The sequence below is a fragment of the Typopeltis vanoorti genome, chromosome 2 (genome assembly GCF_054136105.1).
Source record: "Typopeltis vanoorti isolate ZY-2024b chromosome 2, IOZ_Tvanoo_1.0, whole genome shotgun sequence".
Lineage (NCBI taxonomy): Eukaryota > Metazoa > Arthropoda > Arachnida > Uropygi > Thelyphonidae > Typopeltis > Typopeltis vanoorti.
In genome coordinates, this window is record NC_143550.1 from 146,814,521 (window position 1) to 146,835,595 (window position 21,075).

At 33.7% G+C, this 21,075-nt stretch overlaps 1 protein-coding gene across 1 annotated transcript in view; it reads left to right on the top strand.

Annotated features, from left to right (window-relative positions):
* ncm (pre-mRNA-splicing factor nucampholin) overlaps positions 1 to 21,075 on the top strand; it is a 306,231-nt gene that overhangs the window by 62,059 nt on the left and 223,097 nt on the right. The window contains exon 4 of the mRNA XM_090408753.1: positions 10,146 to 10,274. Within this exon, the coding sequence (XP_090264879.1) occupies positions 10,146 to 10,274 (129 nt within the window). The remainder of the gene's footprint in view (positions 1 to 10,145; positions 10,275 to 21,075) is intronic.

Here is a 21,075-nt window from a genome sequence, read left to right on the forward strand (position 1 = left end):
ATACAATATTATTCCTCCTGTCTCATGAAATATAAATATTCTTATCTCTTACAGTTCTATTTGCACAATTTACTAATTTTTGTACCAGAGAAGTTTCTTCTACTACTTCATAAACAACATATCTAAGTTGATCTCTTTCATGTTAAGCCACTTTACAGTTTCAAATTGCACCAATTACCTTTTCCATAATAATCCGGTGTCCTTAAGACAGAAGACAAAACTTTCCATTCAGCGTTTCCTTGAACATTCAAATTAGAATGTCGACTCCAATATCTTCTTTTATTTACTAAACATTTGTTGATAGTCTCAACTCCTCCAATTTAAAGACTTACAGTTCTATGATTCCTTTTCAGAATCTTCTAGTAATATTCTCCCGAATGTCACTTAAAACTTAAAATTTCCTAAAAACAAAAATTCTCTGGTTGCTATTCTCAAATTTCCATTAGTTCTCTATTTGTTTTCCTCATTACCCGGATACCAAACACGCTCTCTGTAAGCTGTCAATCAACTGTTATACATAACTTCTCGCTTGCCATTTACACGGAGTGTGCATACGAAAAGTTACGTATAATGGCTGATATGTTGTCTCTGTTAGCATAAACAGAATGTCTAAACAAACTACCACAAATACCTCAACACTTAACAGTTTTAAATTACAAACTTCAACCACATTTTCAAATTTGGGTTGAAGAGAATCAACATTTCAACTCAACAATTGTTGGCTTGCCTTTGTCTTTAAGTCGTGCAATCTTTTGTTAATACCGCACCAATCATTCATAGAGATGGAAGCATCCAGTAGAGGAAATGTGGGAGTGAGGGCATTGACTTCTCGATCTTGGATTGTGTGTGGTGGGGGGGGGGATTAAGATTAAAATACCATCATTAGAACTGTTCAACTGGATTTTGAGAGCTTGGGATGTGATTTCACCAAAAAATAATTAATTTAATTACAGAAGCATTGTCGCTAAAAGATTCAAATATATTGCACGATGAAGATGAGTGGCTGATCGCATAAATAATGTTGATATTTAGTATTTTTTAACTTTAGTTTCCGAAAATCCCTGCATTTCACACCACGATTTTTTAACTTAAATTTTGGAGAAAAAATTGCAAGTTATATTTGAATAAATACAGTAACACAACTATCAGAATCTAGTCCCTCCATCAGTGGTTCTAACAGGCACTTAAGCACCATGACCGTCCAACTATTCTTGGACTTCTCAACCGTAATTCGAGGATAAGGTGGTTAGCCCTATACCTCCCAGAGTGTCCTATATCTGTAGAAGCATGTGTTCATGGAGTGGTGGTTTGCCTTATCTTTCATCGAAAGATAAGCTATGGATGAGAATCGAACCAAGGTCTTTCCGACCAAAGGTATTCGTCTATACTGACTGAGCTACGGCGGCTGTTCACTACTCTAATCTTCTCAGAACTCATATCTGTGTATAATTATTATTAATTTCTGTAATCACCTGTTCCAGTTTTTTTTTTATTTAAAAACTCAGCTGTGCCATTGTTTATTTTATCATTTATTTTATCTCTATAAAGAGATTTTTACCCAGAGAGTTTATTAATTACACAAGGATTCAATTCAGAACGGTGCAATAACTTTTAACTACTTCTTTTAGAATGAGGAAAATTATTGACTTGAAACCAAATAAAAAATTATATACATTTAATGAAACTAAAAAACAGTATGTACACTTTAAATAAAATTGCATAACTACAAAAATAGCTGGATCTAAGGCCTTCTAAAATAAATCTACACTTTAGAGATTTTCTTATCCAAAAATATTAAAATCACGTCTACTAGGCTAAACACCTCATTTTCACAACAATAAAATTGTTCTTGTGAAAACAATAACAATCTAGTAAGTATATCAATTTCAAATGGTTTACATTTCATTTAGGCAATAATATCAATAACAAGCACATCGCAAGTGCCAATATACATGTTACAAAACCAAAACTAATAATATATTAAAATAGAGAAACAATTGTAAAAAGTTACATAATTGTAAATTATGATTATTTTTACATGTGGTCTCCAATCTTTGAATAAGTGTTTCATTTCTAACCTAGCTTTCACATTCATAAGTAAAAATTGATTTACACACTATCTTGTAGTGTTCTGTGTTTGACTAATTTATCTTATTATATATAAATTTATTCAACTGGCATCTCACCATATCAGCTTTGCTAATTCTGTTGTCTATTTCCAGATTTAATTTGCCATTTTCACTAAAAACTACTGTGCCTAAGTAGCTGAAATATTTTGTTTTATAAGATCTACATTGAGAATGCAGCTGAAGTTTTCTATGCTGTTGTTTATTTTCATAGTTTCACTATTTTTATTGCCTATTTTTATTCCTAATTTGTTAAAGCTATTACTCAATATAGAGAATCCTGGAGACTTGCACTGGATGCATTTAGGATACATTATCTGCATAAAGTAAAGAGCTAAGTTTGATATTTCCAATTCTTATATGAGATTCAATACCCGTTTCTTTCATAACAATCGATATAGATGATGAATAAGAGTGAAGATAACATGCATCCCTGTCTTACCTTTGATTTTACATCAGATCATCATCCTATATTCCTTTCAATTCTAACTGCTGACTTACAACTTAAATATGGAGTATGTATTGCTTGTATAATGTTCAGTTTACCTGATGTAATTTTTTTCTTCTTATTATTTTTATTCCTCTTCACTTCGGAGCATAAGACCTCAAATCTCCATCTGACTATTTTGTAAGTCTCTCTTCATCTGTGTACAGTTTTTCTATATAATTGTAGCATTTTGAAAAACTTTTCTTTAGCACCTAGTCTTATGCCTTTTTTTCAAGATCTACAAAACTTAAATACAGATCCTTGTCATATTCCCATGATCTCTCAGTTATTTGTCTTAAAGTGAAAATCTGTTCTTAATAACCTCTGTATGTCCTGAAACCCAACTTGTTCTTCAAGTTCCACAACTTTTTTAAGCCTCTTTTCAAGAATGCATGCTTGTATAAATCTTACCTGGAACAATTAGCAGAGAAATTCCTCTGTAATACCCATATTCAGTTTTATTACCTTTTTTTTATATATGTATATATATGGAAACTACCAGAGCTCCACTCCAGTCATTTGGAATTTGACTTTCTGACCAGGTCCTCTAAATTATTCATTGTTGCCACTGTAAAACTTTTATACTTCCATATTTGAGCATTTCTGGTCGAATATCATTTCGAATATTACAGCTGCCTTTCCACATTTCAAGTTGATATGACTTTTTCTATCTCAAGTATTGCTATGTACTCTTTTTTTGCATTCCTCTTGAAAGTTTTCTACTACTGTTCTGTCACTGCTTGTTTTCTTTAACAGTGTGTAAAAGTAATTACTACAGATATTTATAATATCCTTATGTTCAGTTTTGATGTCAGAATTTCATTGGAAGGTCTTTAATAGTTTAAGTTAATAGGAAATTCAGCACTTTCATTTGTTCTCATTTACATTTATATCACATCATAAATCAGCTAAAGAATATACACACACAATTGACACATTAGATAGGATTAATATTTCTAATCTGTTGGCCTGGTTGACCAAGTCGTTAGCGTATCTGCTCTCCAGCCAAAAGGCTGTGGGTTCGAATCCTGCTGTGCGCATGGATGTTTATGATTGTCTGTGGAAAAACTAGTGGTGGTGGTTGGCGAGAGATGGCATTGGTGGAGTGTAGGTTGATTGAGTGGTGGAGACGGAGTTGTAGAGCAAGTGCCCTCCCTCAATGAGTCTTTAGACTCCCTGGAGATGTCAAATAATAATAATAATAATAACTACCATATCATAACACTAATTTCTATAAAGCCACGCCTTTTAATTAAACATCTAAATACAATAATATGCATAAAAATTGATAAACTCTATTTTATAAATATTTCAGATCATCCTCAATTTAATGACTGTTCAAACAAGATACAATGATAACAATGATTTTTTTTTTCTTCCCAAAAATGGTATGAGTAATGTTCTACTATAATGGGTATAGTAGACAATGAGATGTAGTGTAATGACGCATTGATGATGAACAAGAAACTATCGTCAGTGGATGAGAATTGGACTTTTCAAATTTTTGGCAAAGACGCAGCCCTTTTTGATTCGAGTTTGGGTTAAGCTTCAGTAAGTAGTCAATTTGAAGTTGCGCTGTTGAAGTAAATAGGTTATTGACCAGAAGACTCTGTAATCAATGTCGATCCTATATTGTACCAAACCAGATTTCTCAGGTTTCTTATAGGTGAGAGCACCCTGTATGCCTATCCCAAATAAAGGGGATAGCAATTACAGGGAATGTAGTACATACCTAGAAGAGAAAGAGGCTGGTGAGGTTCAGTTTGCTGTGAATATGACAGAATTGCATTTCACAGCAAACATCAGGAAATAGACCATAGTCCCACTTACAGTCAGATCAGCAAACTAAACTCAGAGCTGACAACATGAGCTCAATTTAGTTAAGTTTTTATTATTATTGTTTTATTTTTTTGAGATGGGTGGTGCCCAGAATCTTGTATGTAGCAGCCAATGTAGGTCCTTTTACAGTAAATAGAAGTAATCTTAGTTCATCAGAAGGAGAACAGGAGAGTAAGAAGTCTAATTTACTCTCTTTTCTACTTCTATGAAGTTTTTTTTCTTAGTTAGGAAAGCAGATAGAGAGTATCTTTGGATTGCAGCCAAATGGCAAAAATATCATCCACAATGTACCAAAATGGTGGTTGGAGTTGTATGGAGGAGAATAGTTTCCTTTAAATGTTTGGAGTAAAAATTGACTAGCACTGGCAAGAGAGGGCTCCCAATTGAAGTACCTTTGATTTGTTTGTTTGTAGACTTTATTTGCCAAAATAAACTTTATCAGGCAGGAAGTCATGTGATAACTGTTTCATTAAGGGGAACATTTGCAAAGAAGGATTCAGCACCAAAACTGACCATGATCAGGTTAAAAAGATAATAGTGCACTTTACGCTTTAGCCAGAATTTTTTTTTTTTTTGGAGAGTTTTTTTTTTTTTATTATTATTTTTTTTATAAACGAGCAGGAATTAGTTGAGATAAGAACTTAGTTATTTGGTAAGCAGGAGAATCAATGCAGTCCATGATGGAACAAAGGGAATGCCTTCTTTGTGGCTTTATGGGGAACCATACAAATGGGGAAGTTCAAGAACACGAATCTTTAGTTTTTTGAATAGTATCTTCATCCCAACTGGTAACTTCGTTAAGTAACCGGATTGTTGATTTGGCTGTTAGTGAAGTTATGGTCGGCTTTCTGATATGTGGTTCTGTCACATGTATAGCAAACTGACCTTCACTATCTGCTACATATATCAAGTTTCTATGCATCACCCATCTCAGAAAATAGGCATGGCATCATAATTTTACTAAATCAAGAGCTCATGTTTGTCTGCTCCAATCCACTTGATCTCAAACCTAGAACTTTACAACATTCAGTATATCAGCCAAGAAATAGAGCAGAGTTTTGACTCCTGCAAGCCTGCTCATAACAACTAGAACCAGTATGACGATTTCCCCTTTATATTTCTGAACCAATCTGAAAAATTCTCACAAAAATACAACCTTATACTCTCTTTTTTTTTTTTATAAAAAAAATCCCTCCCTCTCTCTCTCTCTCTCTGTGTGTCTGTCTCTACCTCATCCCCCTCCTCTTTCAGGCTCTTCCTCAGAAATAAACTTTCTCTTTTTACCAAATTCTCTGTGATTGCTTTCTCCTTTATTCTGGACAGACAGGGTAGAGTGCCTGCAGAAAAAAGAGTGCAAGAATACCAGTCTCTTATCGCCTATAAGAATCCTGAGAAATCTGATTTTAAACTGCATGGAATTGACACTGACCACAGTCTTCTGGTCATGTCTATTTCAGTGCTGCCTCTTCAATTTCAAATGCTTGTTCAAGGATAGTGTTGGAGCTTTACTACTTTGCCCAAACTTGAATTGGAACAACTACTTTTCCTTGGCTACAGAATAGATCAGTGTTTTCTATATTGGTCCATTTATTTAAGTAGATAGTATTGTACTGGTATTCAGCAGCATCTTTTTCTGTTTTCAGCATTATTTCTAAGATGGGAGTAACAGGTTCTTTTATATGTTTTAGGGTATTGTCAACAGAAAAAGAAGACATCATTCTTAAAATTCAAGTTTTCAGGCAACCTTTGCTTAAGCTGTTTGAAGAGACCAAGAAGAAACTGGCTTGCCCTACTTCTAAGATTGCGCTCATCATTTTGGGTTATTTTCTTTTGTATTATCAACTCTGAAATTTTTCTTTCAAATCTGTAACTAAGATTTGAATTGGGATCCAAATAGTCATCAATCTCTGACTCTAGAGGGTCGACTGTGAATGATGGTAGCACTAACATATTTTCAATAGATCGAATCAAACGAGAAAGGTCTTCAAATAATCTCATCTTATCTGCACTGTTGGATTCAAAAATTTTGTTAACTTGCACTAGAACAGAATGCAAAAATAAAAGGTACAACATATTCCTTTCATCTTTGTACATCTTCCATAAAATTTGAGCTTTGTAACATTTCTCAGTTACACTCACGACTTCGAAGTGAGTTTTTAATTCCAACCACTGGCTGAGAATTCTGTCTACTGCAGGTTCAATGGAAAGCCACCTTGTTGCACAATTGCTTACAATATTCACAGGAGCATCATTTTCGTTGATAGTTTGATACAGCTCTTTGTATGCTGCTTGTCTTGAAGAAGAATGTGAAAACCACTTATACATTTCAGCAACTAAAATTTCCAATTTTCTTGGGAGAGATTCTGCACAAGTGTGAGACATTGCCAGTCGTAATGAATGGCATACATATCTAATTAAAATTAAGGAGGGAATATATGCCTTCAGTTGTTCATAAATGCCATTATTGACACCAACCATAACACTGGCCTTGTCTGTACCAGTTGCAATGAGATTTTTAATGTCCAGTTTCTTGGTCAAAAAGCTCTTTTTTCAGTGCAGCCACAATAACATTAGCGTCACACTTTTCTAGAACCACCATGCTCAGAAATGTATGTATAATTTTGTTGAATTTCTTGCTATAATAAATGATGGCCATTCCTAAAATCTTATTCACTGTGATATCATTCGATTTGTCTATTAGCAAGCTGAAATTTTCATCTCCAATGCCCGCAATTAGATCTTATTCAAAATGCTCACTTAGAATATTCTTTACAATTGCTGAGCACTTAGTTCGGTACATTTTTACCTTTGGCATAATTTGACTATCCGGGATGATATTTTTGCAAAGATCTACTAGATGATCGCAATTGTTGAATGATGAGTGACAACAAAAAAATATTGCTAACCTACCTTCAAAGTTCGCAGTCTCATCAGGCTTTTTCACAAGCATATTTGTAATAAGAACAGCCTTATATGGAACTGCAGCAAGATGTTTCTTAGTTTCACTATGCTTTACAAGCTGACAAAATTTAGCAGCTATATCACATCTGCAAAACTTACAGGGACCTTTTGTAGCGTCACCAAGAACTTATTCAACATTCCCATTCGCAACCAATCCCTCCTAAATTTTTGCTTGTAAGCTTTATTTTTCTCTTTGCTCATTTTTGAAGAAGGGTATACAACTCTTTACTGCAACAAATTATGATCAGTCTTTGAAAACTTCCCACTCGCTGTCATAACTACCAACCAGAACACTTTGCAAAGACTAACTTGTAGCGGTGCTATCAACTTTAAGACTAAATGGCAGACTGTTGGACCACATGACTGACTGATGTCATCATGCGTTTGAAACGTGTACGATGCTCGCACCAAACGTACAATACAATTCTTTATCAAATGCGAACATCTGGAAAACTTTTAAAACAATTTCTAAGTTATAAAAACAACTAAAAAGAACTAGTTCTGAAGGAGCTAGGTGCTAGATTAAAATTTTTGGAGCTAGGGAAGGAAAAAAAGAGCTAGATCTAGCTCCAAAAGAGCTAAATTGGCAACACTGTCCTAAACGCGTAAATTGGAATAGGAGATTTAATCCCTTTGCCGACCATTCGCCTGCAGATAGTATTAACTTACCTTCCTAACATTAATTACGTTTATATTTCTATCATCCTAAGTTTCTTGGTGGTGACATGATATTCTCCTAAATGTGTAAATTGGAATAGGAGATTTAATCCCTTTGCTGACCATTCATGTATTCAGTTGATCAAATTCTTTCTGCCACTTTATATCTGTTCTTCTTTCTGTTATGGCTGTAGCCTTTTGGCGAAATACTAATTGGCCTTCATGTGAATAACTTGTTCAATAATGGGTGATTCTTCTTCCCATCTTCAATCACAGCTTGTTCATTATTACTGAAGGTTAGAAAAAATTTTAGCTCATTTTCCCCCACTTTGTAGCAAACCTTTTTAAAGTTTTTATTTTATTTTATTTCATATTTCTGTTATTTCATTTCACAGTCATCTTACTTGGTTCAAGAAATTTAAAATTTCATTTTTAGTTTTTATTATTTTATTCCATTTATCAGTTTGATATTAGGTGTTTATGTTAAATGTTTCATGTTAAATGATTAACTGGGATCTTGATAATTTCATCAATATACAGTCATACCCCGAAGTTACGCGGTAGGTGGGACCAACAAAAAGCGCGCAAGTCGAATTTGCTTAACTCGGGGTATAATTTTGCATGTAATTTGTATATACAAACATACAAAATATTAGTTAATTGGGACCAAAGGTTTACAAAAACACCTATATTTTTTAAGAAATATAATCATAATTATAGTTTTTCATACATAAAAACAAAGAAAGTTATTTCGATGTCAATGGTTTCATAAAAAATGATAGCTTCGTCTGAACGGCATAATGTCTTTTTCTTGTCACACAAAATTTCTTCATAGCAAGCTAATGATTTTTTTATTCCTTACCTTGTGGCTACAATTCATTCCTCATTAGAATCTATGTCCTCCAAAATCTGTAAACCTTTCTTTTATGATTGTTCTTACTGTGAATTCTTGTAGATCGAACTTCTTTACTAGCTCACAAATTTTCATTCCACCTTCAAAATCCTTAATAATGTTGAGTTTTGTTTCCAAAGTCAATGCTTTTCTTTTCTTGCTAGCTGTAGAAGAATCGGACTTGCTTCCTTTGGACGACATTATTATTTTTTATGTGATAAAATTTTTATTAAGAACAACATTAAACAATCTGCAAGATTTGTAGACTATAAACATGTGTATGAATGGAGACCGCATGAAACATGTCAGTGCTTGTTCACAGCATGTGCGACACTGGCGAATGCGGCCGGCACTTGAAAGATACGACTAATGGCGAGGCGTGAATTGGGACGGGAATACATACATATAAGAAACCACGTAACTCCGGATTCGTGTAAGTCGGGGTATGACTGTATTCAGTTTTTTTCCACAAAAACTTTTTTTTAGGTTAACTTAGTTTCTTTCACAATCACATGCACTATTTATGCAGTGCAATCTTTAGAAAACAAGTTTAAATTCCTGATTGCAAATTTTCCATTTCTGTTATCATTTATAGCATACAACAGCTATTCATGAAGGCAATTCTGCATTTTACAAGAGGCTTTTACCACAATATACAGCTTAATGAATTTTGTATTATTAAGTCAAATTGTGCTCATTCTTACTTAGCCTGTAATTATATTGCATGATAAATATAACATTTTGTAAATTTATTTACAGATATTGTATATAAGGGAGAAGACCTTTAGGAGGGGCTAGCCGATCCTAGCCACTTAATTATTGGGGATGGTGTACAACTATTTATACTTCCAAATCATAAATAAAAATGCAGTTTGATTTCACTTTCAGACAATAAGTATTATATATCTTTGTTCTGAAATATAATTGTGACAATGTTTAGATTAAAAAAATTATAGTAATCAAAAAAAAAAATCTCACAATCAGATACTGTAACTAATCAGAATATTTTCATGTGCCAGAAATATACAAATTTCTTTTGCCAAAGGTAAGTATCAATATGCTTTCAACTTAACCAGCTTGGATAGTGTTGTAAGATTTGACACACATTCACACTCTTTTAAGTATTCATTTTATACTGTGATCTACTTAACAAATTAAAATGCATTTATCTCTCTTTTTTTAGTGTAGAATATCAACGAATTGCTTGGGAATCTTTAAAAAAAGGCATTAATGGTTTAATAAACAAAGTGAATGTCTCAAATATAGCACTGATTGTGAAAGATCTTTTCAAAGAAAATATTGTCAGAGGAAGGTATGTTTTCATGCTTTTTTTTTCTTATTTACATATTGTGTTAGCACTATGATAGTAACATCTAACTAAATTTATATTGATTATCCAGAGAGTATATTATGGTTTGAGAATTTTCATATTATCCCTTAGTTTATGGTACATAAATACAAAACATTTTGAGATATATATATATATATATATATATATATATATATATATATATGATTGTTCCATAATATCATTCTGTGCTGGTAGATGTGCTTTTCAAACTATAGGTGGCTCAGTTTAAATTGTAAATTTAATTTTAAATTTATAACATGGCATTAACATTTTTACTCATGTGAATTAAACTAGGAAATGCAAATGGTTGGTAAAATCTGTATTATTGGTTCCAAATAGCTAGGGGTTTCAAGGAAGATTGTGAAAATAAATAAAACACTGTTTGTTAAAACTCCTCCTATGGACATTCGCACCCCCTCTTTTGATTAAACCAAAAACATTACACACTCACAGAGCATACTATGTTAGACTTCGTTTTCAGACTAATATGTATATTTTCTTGACCATAGTAATGTGGTTAATTTATTAGAAAACATTCTTTCAACATGTCTATGTTGAAAGAATGATAAGCACCTTCTGGGATCTACCAGGAGGTACTTGCGAAGGTGTGCAACCACTTCTTTAAAACCTTTGTATTTTGAAGGTGGGAAGAATAAAAGCTTCTGAAATTCCTCATAATTTGCATAATATTTTGCAGTGATTGATATTGTGACCTAAGTGCCTACAAAAATGTAGACAATTTTGTATGCACTTTTGCTGCTACCCTACAAAGATTACAATCGTTCATAAAAGCTACCTATTCTTTGTAATTATTAATTTATATTTTATTAAAAATTATGGATTTCATAATGGAAAATTCTAGTGCCCTCATAGCCATCAAATGGCATTGATTTGAGTGAATATATGAATAATGTGGATTACCCATTAGCATATCAATATTTGACACATGTCATATAAAACATTCAATTTTATAAAAATAAAATAAGTTTACTAATTTAAGAAAATATGCATTACAAAATAAAAAATATAATGTGCAGGTAAAAAGTCTCACAGTAATTTATCATTTATCTGACTACACCAGGAAGGCACTTTGCCATTCAGATAATTGAAGTAAGTTACCTAGTTCTGTACCAGTACTTTGTTGACATGCAGGGAAGGGTTGTTTTGGAGTTTGGATATATGTAAATTACTATAGATGACTTTAGGTATTGCCATTCAGTATCATCTTGTGGACATGAATATTCTTAGTATATATTATTAAAAAATCCTTAAATTCCAACTTTTTTTTTTTTTTCTTCTTTTAGCATACTTGGATAATTGTTCTTTGTTAATTTATCTTTTGAGGTTTTCTTTTGAAAGAATTAGTTATGGCTTGCTTTCATTGACACATGGAGGCTAACGAAAGTACTGTATATATGTCAGCGTATAAGATGATATTTGAAATTTAAAAAAACAATCCCAGAAACTAGGAGTTGTCTTATACTCTGGGCTAAGAATCTGGAAATCTGAACCTTTGAATTCATGCAATTGTCTAACTCTTGCAGTAATGTGCTATGTGGCTGTATTATGTCATACACATATACTGCATTCTAATAAGCTTCTGGCATGATAATTTACTGAAAAAATAGGATACTAATATATTTTGTTTATAATATTTGTAGTTAATAAATGTATTCAATAGAGCAAGCATGTAGTTTTTTCATTTCAATCGTAATGAAATCTTACTGGTGATCATATGAATTACAATATTTGAAACTGAAGACTTGTATAAATGCAACAAACAATTGTACAATCTTGTATGGGAAAACATTGTTCATAAATTATAGTAAAGAAAATGCCTGAGGTGATTGCTATGCCTATTATTATTACGTGGATCCTCCAGGGAGTCCAAAGACTCATCATATATTAAATAATGTAATATAGGCATAGCAATAAAATGTGTAAAAATAATATGTAAGAAGCTGTCAGTAATAAGTGTGAAATTTGTGGTTGTCTTATATAGTGAATATGGCACAAAATAAACATTTTAAAAAGAAATTTTGGGGTGATCTTATATGCTGGCACATATACTAATTACATTTTATTGACATATGCATAAGTGAAATGATAAAATTAATTTCATTGGTATGTGTTTATCGGATAAAAAATGTTCAGAGCTAGATAACTGTGAAGAGACCTCCATATAGCCTTCAAGAAATCCTGATATCCATTCTGAGCTAGAGCTTCTGACCAAGTGTCCACCTATTTCTTCCTTTCCCCCTTTGTGCATGTGTTTGTGTATGATATGCCTTTTAGGAATCTGCTTGTATATTGAACAAACAAAATTGTCTTCCCCATCTGCAATGTAATATCAAGGAAGCATCACCACTGCATTTACTAAATTGTATGAACATTTCTAAATGTGAACTTTGTAACAACCCAGAAGAGGTGCTTTATAAAATACATGAATTTGACCTCTATGATCTGGTATAATAATATCATGGCAAAAAAAAAAAGTGCTGATAGTCTAAAACTTAACTGACCAAATTGTATTCAGCATTTGTTTAACCTCTCCACTAGCCAAAGTGGATGAAATAATGAGACTATCTTAGGATTTTTCAAGGATCAAAATATATGAGCTGCCTCTGCCTTTTCAAGTAATTACTCTTCTCTGTTATTAATCCCTTCACAATGATTGTAGAGCCATTAGCAGATTAACTATAATGTCTGGTCTTTGTCACTTACCTTAAAGTATACTGTTTTACTTGTGATTTCCTTCATTGTTTTCCAATATTTTAACTTTTTTGCTGCACAGTTTATTTATATCTGTTCCCAAAGATAAAAATGAACTTCACATGTGCAAAAATAAATAATCTATTCTGAAACATGACAAGAGTCTTAGCAGTGAATTTATTTAGTAATGGTAAATTTGCTGTTTATTTTTCAAATCATCACTAGAGATAATTTATATTTAAGCAAGATAATATATAATTTGTTCGTATTCATATAATTTATTTTGACAACATTGCAGAAATAATTTTCGTACTATTTTCAAATGGTTGTCTTGAAATTCTTTATTAAATATTTATAAATAACAATATTTTCAAGTAATATCTGTTGAAATAAATATGAACTTTCTTTTTTCCTCCATGCAATATACCATTCTATGGATCATTATGTTCCATTTTCATAAACTGAGTTTTGTTTTTATGAAACAACAAATGATGTTAAATTGTATTACTCACTTTCTGATTGTAAGACTATTTTAAAATCAAATTTATATCCAATAATATTTTAGCAGATACTCATTTGCTTTCACAGTAACTTAAAATTGCAGTACATGATTTTTGTAGGATGCCAGTCCAGTGCTTAACACCGTAGATAGAATATTGGGAAAATACATGAAACTACAGATCGCAAAATTTGTTCTCATTTAGATGATGTCCAATTGCATCCTCTCTCTCTCTACTCCAGGAACTGAATTATAAATAAACTACTCTTTGTCTAATTTTCTACTGGTTTGGAATAATGTTATGTGTGTATGTTGAAGTAGGTACCTCTAAAACCAGACTATTTCTTTGCAATCTGACTATTTCAGCCACCTTTTTCTCCATCAGTTGTTCAGCTGTTTGCTGAAAATATAGCATTTCATGTTATATTTCTGAAATAAGCTGTCATAGAAATACTAGATAACCCCCTCTGCCCGAGATAAAGGCTGAAGGCTTAATTATTCTCACTGCTGTTGAGAAAGTAAAAGAAAGAACACTCCAGAAGTCGCACTGAACAGCTCCATGCAGTATACATCAACAATGTCTTGTTTCATTTTCATCTATTTGATTGATCTGTAGACATCCTGAACAAAAATACTGATATTTCTTTTACAGGCTGAAGTATTTATGTCAAAATAATTGCTTAATTTATAATAATCACAGCTTCAGTTTTATTATCGAAGATTATAAATCCTCTGATGCAGTTCTCTTGGAAAGAAAGAATGATTTGAATTTTTTAAAAAAAAAATGCAGATGTGTTATTTAGGGATGTTCAACTTTTTTTTGTAGGGGCAGTTAACCACCTTAACCACCTATTCAAACTGCAGATATTTCAGATTATAATTTATTATTATTATTATTACACAATGTTCGCTTGGAGTCCAAAGACGCATCGAGGGCAGGCACCTACTCTACAACTCTCCATCTCCATCATCTACGCCAATGCCATCTGCTGCTTATCGCCACCACTAGAATTTTTTTTGCCTGTAAACTGCGTGTCCTAAATCCTATTTGTCTGTATGCGGGATGAAAACCTGAGTTTCTGGGAGAAAAAACCCTGCTATCCCCATATGAGATCAGCTAACTCACCTTCAATTAAAAAAACCCTCATAACAATTCTTAAGATTCTTCTCGTCACGACAAGAATCGAACTTAGGCCTTTTCCAATTGAAGGGTGCAACGTACCATCATTCTTCCAATTGTGCTATGGAGGCTTCATCATTTACAAGGGGGAGGGATTGACTCATTTCTGTTTCTATAACAAGTTTCACTTACCCCACTTCTCAGACATGACTCCTCTATACTATCCCCTATCCATTCCTGTCTATCATCACTGATACTACACCCCTTCCCAGACCTAAATATGACCCCCACATTCTTGACTGTCATAATTCTTTCTTGCACATTCACACATCTACTGCTGTAACCATCATCTACACTTTCACGCAGTGTCCCTCTGACCTCCTCCCATGTCCTTGTTCACTCTGTGTTCCTTCTCTTATTCCCTCCACTCCATTCACATATTTAACTCCCTTAATCTTCTGCATCTTGCTTCCTCAGGTCACATTCACTTCAATCATTCTCTCTTGCAGCAACAGCTTCTCCACCTAACACACCAAATCCATACAGATGCAGTCCATCTCTTTTATACAGCTCTATTTGCCCCTCAAACTCATCCCACGCATTCACAAAATGAACTTTCTCCTCACACAACTCTGCTAGCATATCATTCAAAATCCTCACTCGCCTTCTCAATTCATTATCATACCTGGACAACACAATGACTACCTTACTTCCCACTCACTCTCCTTAACATCCCTCCTTACATTCTTCTTGTTACCAGTCAGATCACATGCGCCAATTACTACTACTACCAACTCTTTTGCTCTTGTACTCCACTTATCCAATGCTTCAACAACCCTGCTCATTCTACCTCCCAGAAAACAGACTCGTGCACCTTTTCATTCACCACACCTCTTATCATCAAATCTCCATACATTGCCACTCTCACATCGTTAGATATTTCTTTCAAATCTTTCGTCCCGTTATTCCTCACATTCCCATGCAAATCCATAATTCTCCTCAGTTCATTCCTCATACGTTTAATCTCTTGCCGCATCTTTGCCAACTCTACTTTCATATCTTGAATTAGTTTTTCAGTGGCATTTATGCAAATCTCATTTTCACTACCTTGCACATTCACTATCTTACTACTCACCACCACTAACTCACTATTGGCTCTCATACTGCCACTGACTCGCCACCATCTATGCATGGTGTCTTACCAATCTACATCGCTAACTCACTTGCCTGCTATCATACCATTGCCACTCAAGCACTCATCTATACCATTAACTCTGCTTACTCCATTAAATGCTCGATTTTTTTGCCTGCTACTGCTTTCATTCAACGATATCTCATAATCCATAAGTATGCTGCACTTCTTACACACCCAAACTTTTTTATCTCTTATTTTTCCTTTACACTTTCTTAATCTCTCTCCAAGCATGCATACTGCATTAACGGCATATCACCATTTTCAAAAAATCCAATCAATGGTATTCCCACCCCTAAGTTGAAAAGCATACATTTCTGAATGGAAGCTTCTCTTTTGTCTTGTCAGTAAGAACAAACTGTAATTATATGATAAAAGAACTAAAAATATAAATTATATTCTATATGTTTAGTCTGTCATCTTCATCAATTTCCAGATATGTACTCCTAAGTGTGTTCAGGGTACTCTGACAGCATTACATGATTAAGTTTTCATCATCATCATGATTATCAAGGATTTAGGCCTAGAGTGGCCCGGCCTTAGAAGTCGTCGTTGAATCTTTTAAGAGGATGTCCTATTTCTTTCAAAATTAATCTTTCTGTTTTTATTCTTTCAACGTGTTCCATCCATTTATGTTTATATTTTTGAATTTTTTCTATTTACTGATTCTTGGTTTAATTCTTTCATGATTTTTTCATTACTTTTGTGATCAAATAAAGTATACATGGCAGTTTTTCTCATAAACTTCATTTCAGCTGTTATTAATCTTTGTCTTTTTTCTTTCATACAATAGGACTGGAAAGGCTAATATATTGTATACTTTTAGTCTGGTTCGTTTGTGAACTAGGTTAAGTTTAAGTTGACATTATTATTAATCTCCAATCAACAATTTTTCTCCAAATCAATCTGTTACTTATTAGAACTCCAATATTATAATATTTAACATTTCATGCATCTAATGCACTTGTCACTGATTCAATCTACATAGACCTTGTTCTTTCTCTGGGTTTCTTTCTTGGCATCAAACATCTGTTTTGCTAACCTTTTTTCATCCATTCTATTTAAGTGGCCATACCACCTTAGATTAACTCTGCTGACACGTTCTTGAATGTTAATAATGCCAAGTTTCTTTCTAATATCTTTGTTTGAATATGATTCTACCATTGATGCCATCAATTCATCCCCATAATTTTTCTCACAACCCCCATATCCGTGGTCTCTAATCTTTGATCAAGTGCTTTATTTCTAACCCACCTCTCAGATCCATAATCTAAAATTGGTTTGAAAACTGTCTTGTATGCTGCTAGTTTGGTGTTTTGGTTAATTTCTCTCTTATTCCATATAAAATTATTCAGCTGGTTACTCACCATACCAGCTTTCGTTATTCTGAAGTCTATTTCCAGATTCAACCTGTCATCTTCACTAAAAACCGTGCCTAAATAGTTGAAATATTTTATCTGTTATATAAGATCTCCATTCAGAATGCAGCTGAAGTTTTCTGTTCTCATGTCTATTTTCATAGTTTTGGTCTTTTTATTGCTGATTTTCATGCCATCATGATTTCATGATTTACAGGTGTTATTCAGTTTAATTAGTGAATCCTGGAGATGCACTAGATGTGTTTAGGAGTACAACATCATCTGCATAAAGCAAAGAGCTAAGTTTGACATCTTCAATTCTAATATCATGCTTGATGCTACTTTATTTCATAATATGATCCATATAGATGAAGAATAAGAGTGGAGATAATGTGCATCCTTGTCTTACCCCTGATTTTATATCAAACCATCTTCCTATATTTCCTTCAATTCTAACTGCTTACTCACAACTTAAATATAGACTATGTATTGCTCTGTAGAATGTTCCATTCACCCCATATATTTGTAGCATTTTGAAAAACTATTTTCTGGGCACATTGTCGTATGCCTTTTCCAGATCTACAAAACTTTAAGTACATATCCTTGTCATATTCCTACGATTTGTCAACTATTTGTCTCAAAAATAAAATCTGATTTTGACAGCCTCTATTTAGCCTGACCCCATCTTGTTCTTCAAGCTTCTCTTCCACAATCTTTCTTAACCTCTTTTCAAGTATACTTGCATAAATCTTACCTGGAACACCTAATAAAGAAATTCCACTGTAAATCTCACATTCATTTTTATTTCCTTTTTTATAGATAGGTGCTATGTGTAGCTCAGTGGATGTGGCGTTTGCACACCACGGCGCTTGGCCGCACGAAGGAAGACTTAGTTTCGATTCTAGTCGGCGACTAGAGGAAATTTTTCTAAGCCTTTTTTCGACCGGTTCCCGAGTTCGTCGATCTCTGGCACAGGCAAGCGGGTTTTTCCTCCCGGAAACTCGGGTTTTTCATCCTGTAAACTCAAGAAAATCGACCCTAGAACCCACATTATTTCAGACATTAAATATATTGTGTTAGGGACCACAAGATGGCGGCACATTTGAACCGTCTCTCTTCACTGTGTACTGCTTAATTAGTGATAGCCTTGGGCCATCTATCTCTGATTGGTATCAGTGGAGATTGAACTGCCCACTCAGTCTCCAAAAGTTAGATAGGGCTAAATGGCCTCGCCTACTCCCCGTATACGGGAATAAAAAGGCGTTGGCTTATTATTATTTTTTTTTAGGTGCTATAAGAGCTCTACTCCAATCATTGCGATTTCGACTAATGATTGGAGTAGACCAGGCTTTCTGAATTATGCAATGTAGCCACTGCAGAATTTTTATACCTTCATAATTAAACATTTTTGTTCACATATCATCTTCTCCAGCTGCCTTTCCACATTTCAAATTTTTGACTGCTTTTTCTATCTCAAGTATTGATATCTACTCCTCTTGCATTCCTCTTGAAAGTTTTCTTGTATGGTTCTGTCACTGCTTGGTTTGTTTAACAGTCTTTTAAAGTAATTACTCCAGACATCTAGCATATCTTTATCTTCAGTTTTCACATAACCTTTATCTTTTTTTCCTTTTACAGTACTTTTTCCTTCATTTCTAAGCTTCTTCAATAGCCTCCAGAACATTTTGCCACCTTCCTGATATTTATATTCCATATTCTTACCAAAGTCTTCTCATGACTTTTGTTTAGCTACTTTTACACACAGCTTAGCTCTCTTTCATTTTTCTCTGTATTCTTTTAGGGCATCTGCCACCTTATTTGCTAGGAACTTTCAGTATGCTTTCTTCTTTTCCAGGACTGCCCCTTTAACTTCTTGTATCCACCATGGTGTTCTTATTTTTCTATCCTTGCAGACAACTTCACCATATACCTCCCTAGCTCAATCAACCAATCAATGTTTCTTCAGTTTGTCACTGAGATTCCAAGGTTTGGTTTTTATTTTCAAACTGCTTCAAATTTTTTTCAATAATGTTTGTATAGTTGAGTCTACAGTTTATTTTTGAGAGCTGCTCAACTTTAATTCTTTTTAAAAGTTGCTTACATACTGTTCTTTTCAATGTAATATTAATATCCATTTTTATCTTGCTTAGCACTAAGTAACAGTCACTTCCAATTTCACATCTTCTGTACACTGTTGTATCTTGAACCAGCATGTTGATATCACTATCAACAGTGATGTAGTCAACGAGGCTATCTTATTTCATGTGTCTTCTCTCCACATGATCTTGTGCAGGTCTTTATGTTGGAACATGGTATTAGTAATGACTGGTCCATGTCCTGAGCAGAAATCCAGCAAATATTTACCATTATTAGCTTTTCCCTTTTCTCCAAATTTTACAAAATGTTCTTATATGCTTGGTGGGATTCATTTCCTGCTCTGCTGTTTAGTTCTCCAACAAGGACCACTTTTTCCATTTTTTTTTTTTTTTTGTCAGCTGCCTTCTAATGACTCAAAAAATGTCTCCACTTCTTCCTTGGAAGAACTTTCTGTGGATCATAGGCACAAATAAGTTTCGATATCCATGTCCCCAACAAAAGCTTTCTCAGTTTAGCTTACCTACGCATTGTAAGCAGAGAATACATACTGTGGTGGTGGTGAGTATACAATAGTTAAAACAGGAACAAAACAATATTTATATGGTTTAATGAGACCAAATTGTGTTTGATACATGAGTAGTTTATCTGGCCAGGTAAGTAAGCTGCTCCATGTATCAACGAAGTCTGTACCTTTTCACTTCTCCCAGTTCTTGGTTCAACATATTTCTGCCAGCATATATTTTCAAACATGAACTACATTAAAATTAAATCAAGAAACTGTTTGAACAAGGTGAGTCTCTCAGCATGTTTACAGATGAAAATTGTGGCTTACTCATCTAATGTTGAGTGATATGCTAAAGAAGTTCAGCATCAAATATCACATTAATTCATACCTTATTATTATTTTTTTTGTGATGTTATTTTCAGTATTAATAAATAATATTTCAAAATATATTTTTTAAAAAAGCACCTTCCCATTCTATTCCACTTCTTAAACTTTTCCTCTTCCCCCCTCCTCCCAGCTTCAGATGAGGTGCTGCTCTTCAGATTCTTTTATTTATTTATTATTTTTTTAATTAGATAAAAAAAATGGCTCTTCATTCACTCAGTAAAGGTTGCTGACTCTGTTCTAGAATATTGAAAAAAGCTTAGATATAGAGGAAGGAGTGTACTGTAAATGCCTATAGTATTTCTTCTTCTTTTTTTTTTATCAACCCTAGACACAAGAGGTTACAGAACCTATAATATATCAGTGCAATATGCAGGCAGGTGGTTAGGTGTGTGTGTGTGGGGGAAACTGCTAATTTGTTTCTTGATATGCTGGGGGCGGTATTGATTTTGGGAAAACAGTATAGGAAAGGCTGTTCCTATGGATGTATCATCTGGATGAGAGGTGGAAGTGCAGGTGAGAAGAAGTTGCATTCTGCAGCTGTAGCAAATGATGCACAGCTTCCATTTGAATAGGGTGCAGGTTTTTGGCTGTTGTACTTTATGAAGCCAGATTTAGATTTGCTGATGACTGCTTTGCATTTATTGGTTGGCTAATTTAGAATCTTTTGCTTTTGATCTCCTCATCATCATTATTATCCTCATCACTGTATTATTTACTAGTCTCCAAATTCCAAAAACCACTCGGATCTCCTTCTCCATGAAGCTTGACCATCTACAATCAGCATAGACTGAGTACGAAGCTGGGGTTCTTGATGCCAGTCATCTGTGGTAAGCTGAGTTTTTTTCTTCCATTTTGGGTAGAATGGAAAATTGAAAGCTTTTATTGCCAGTGA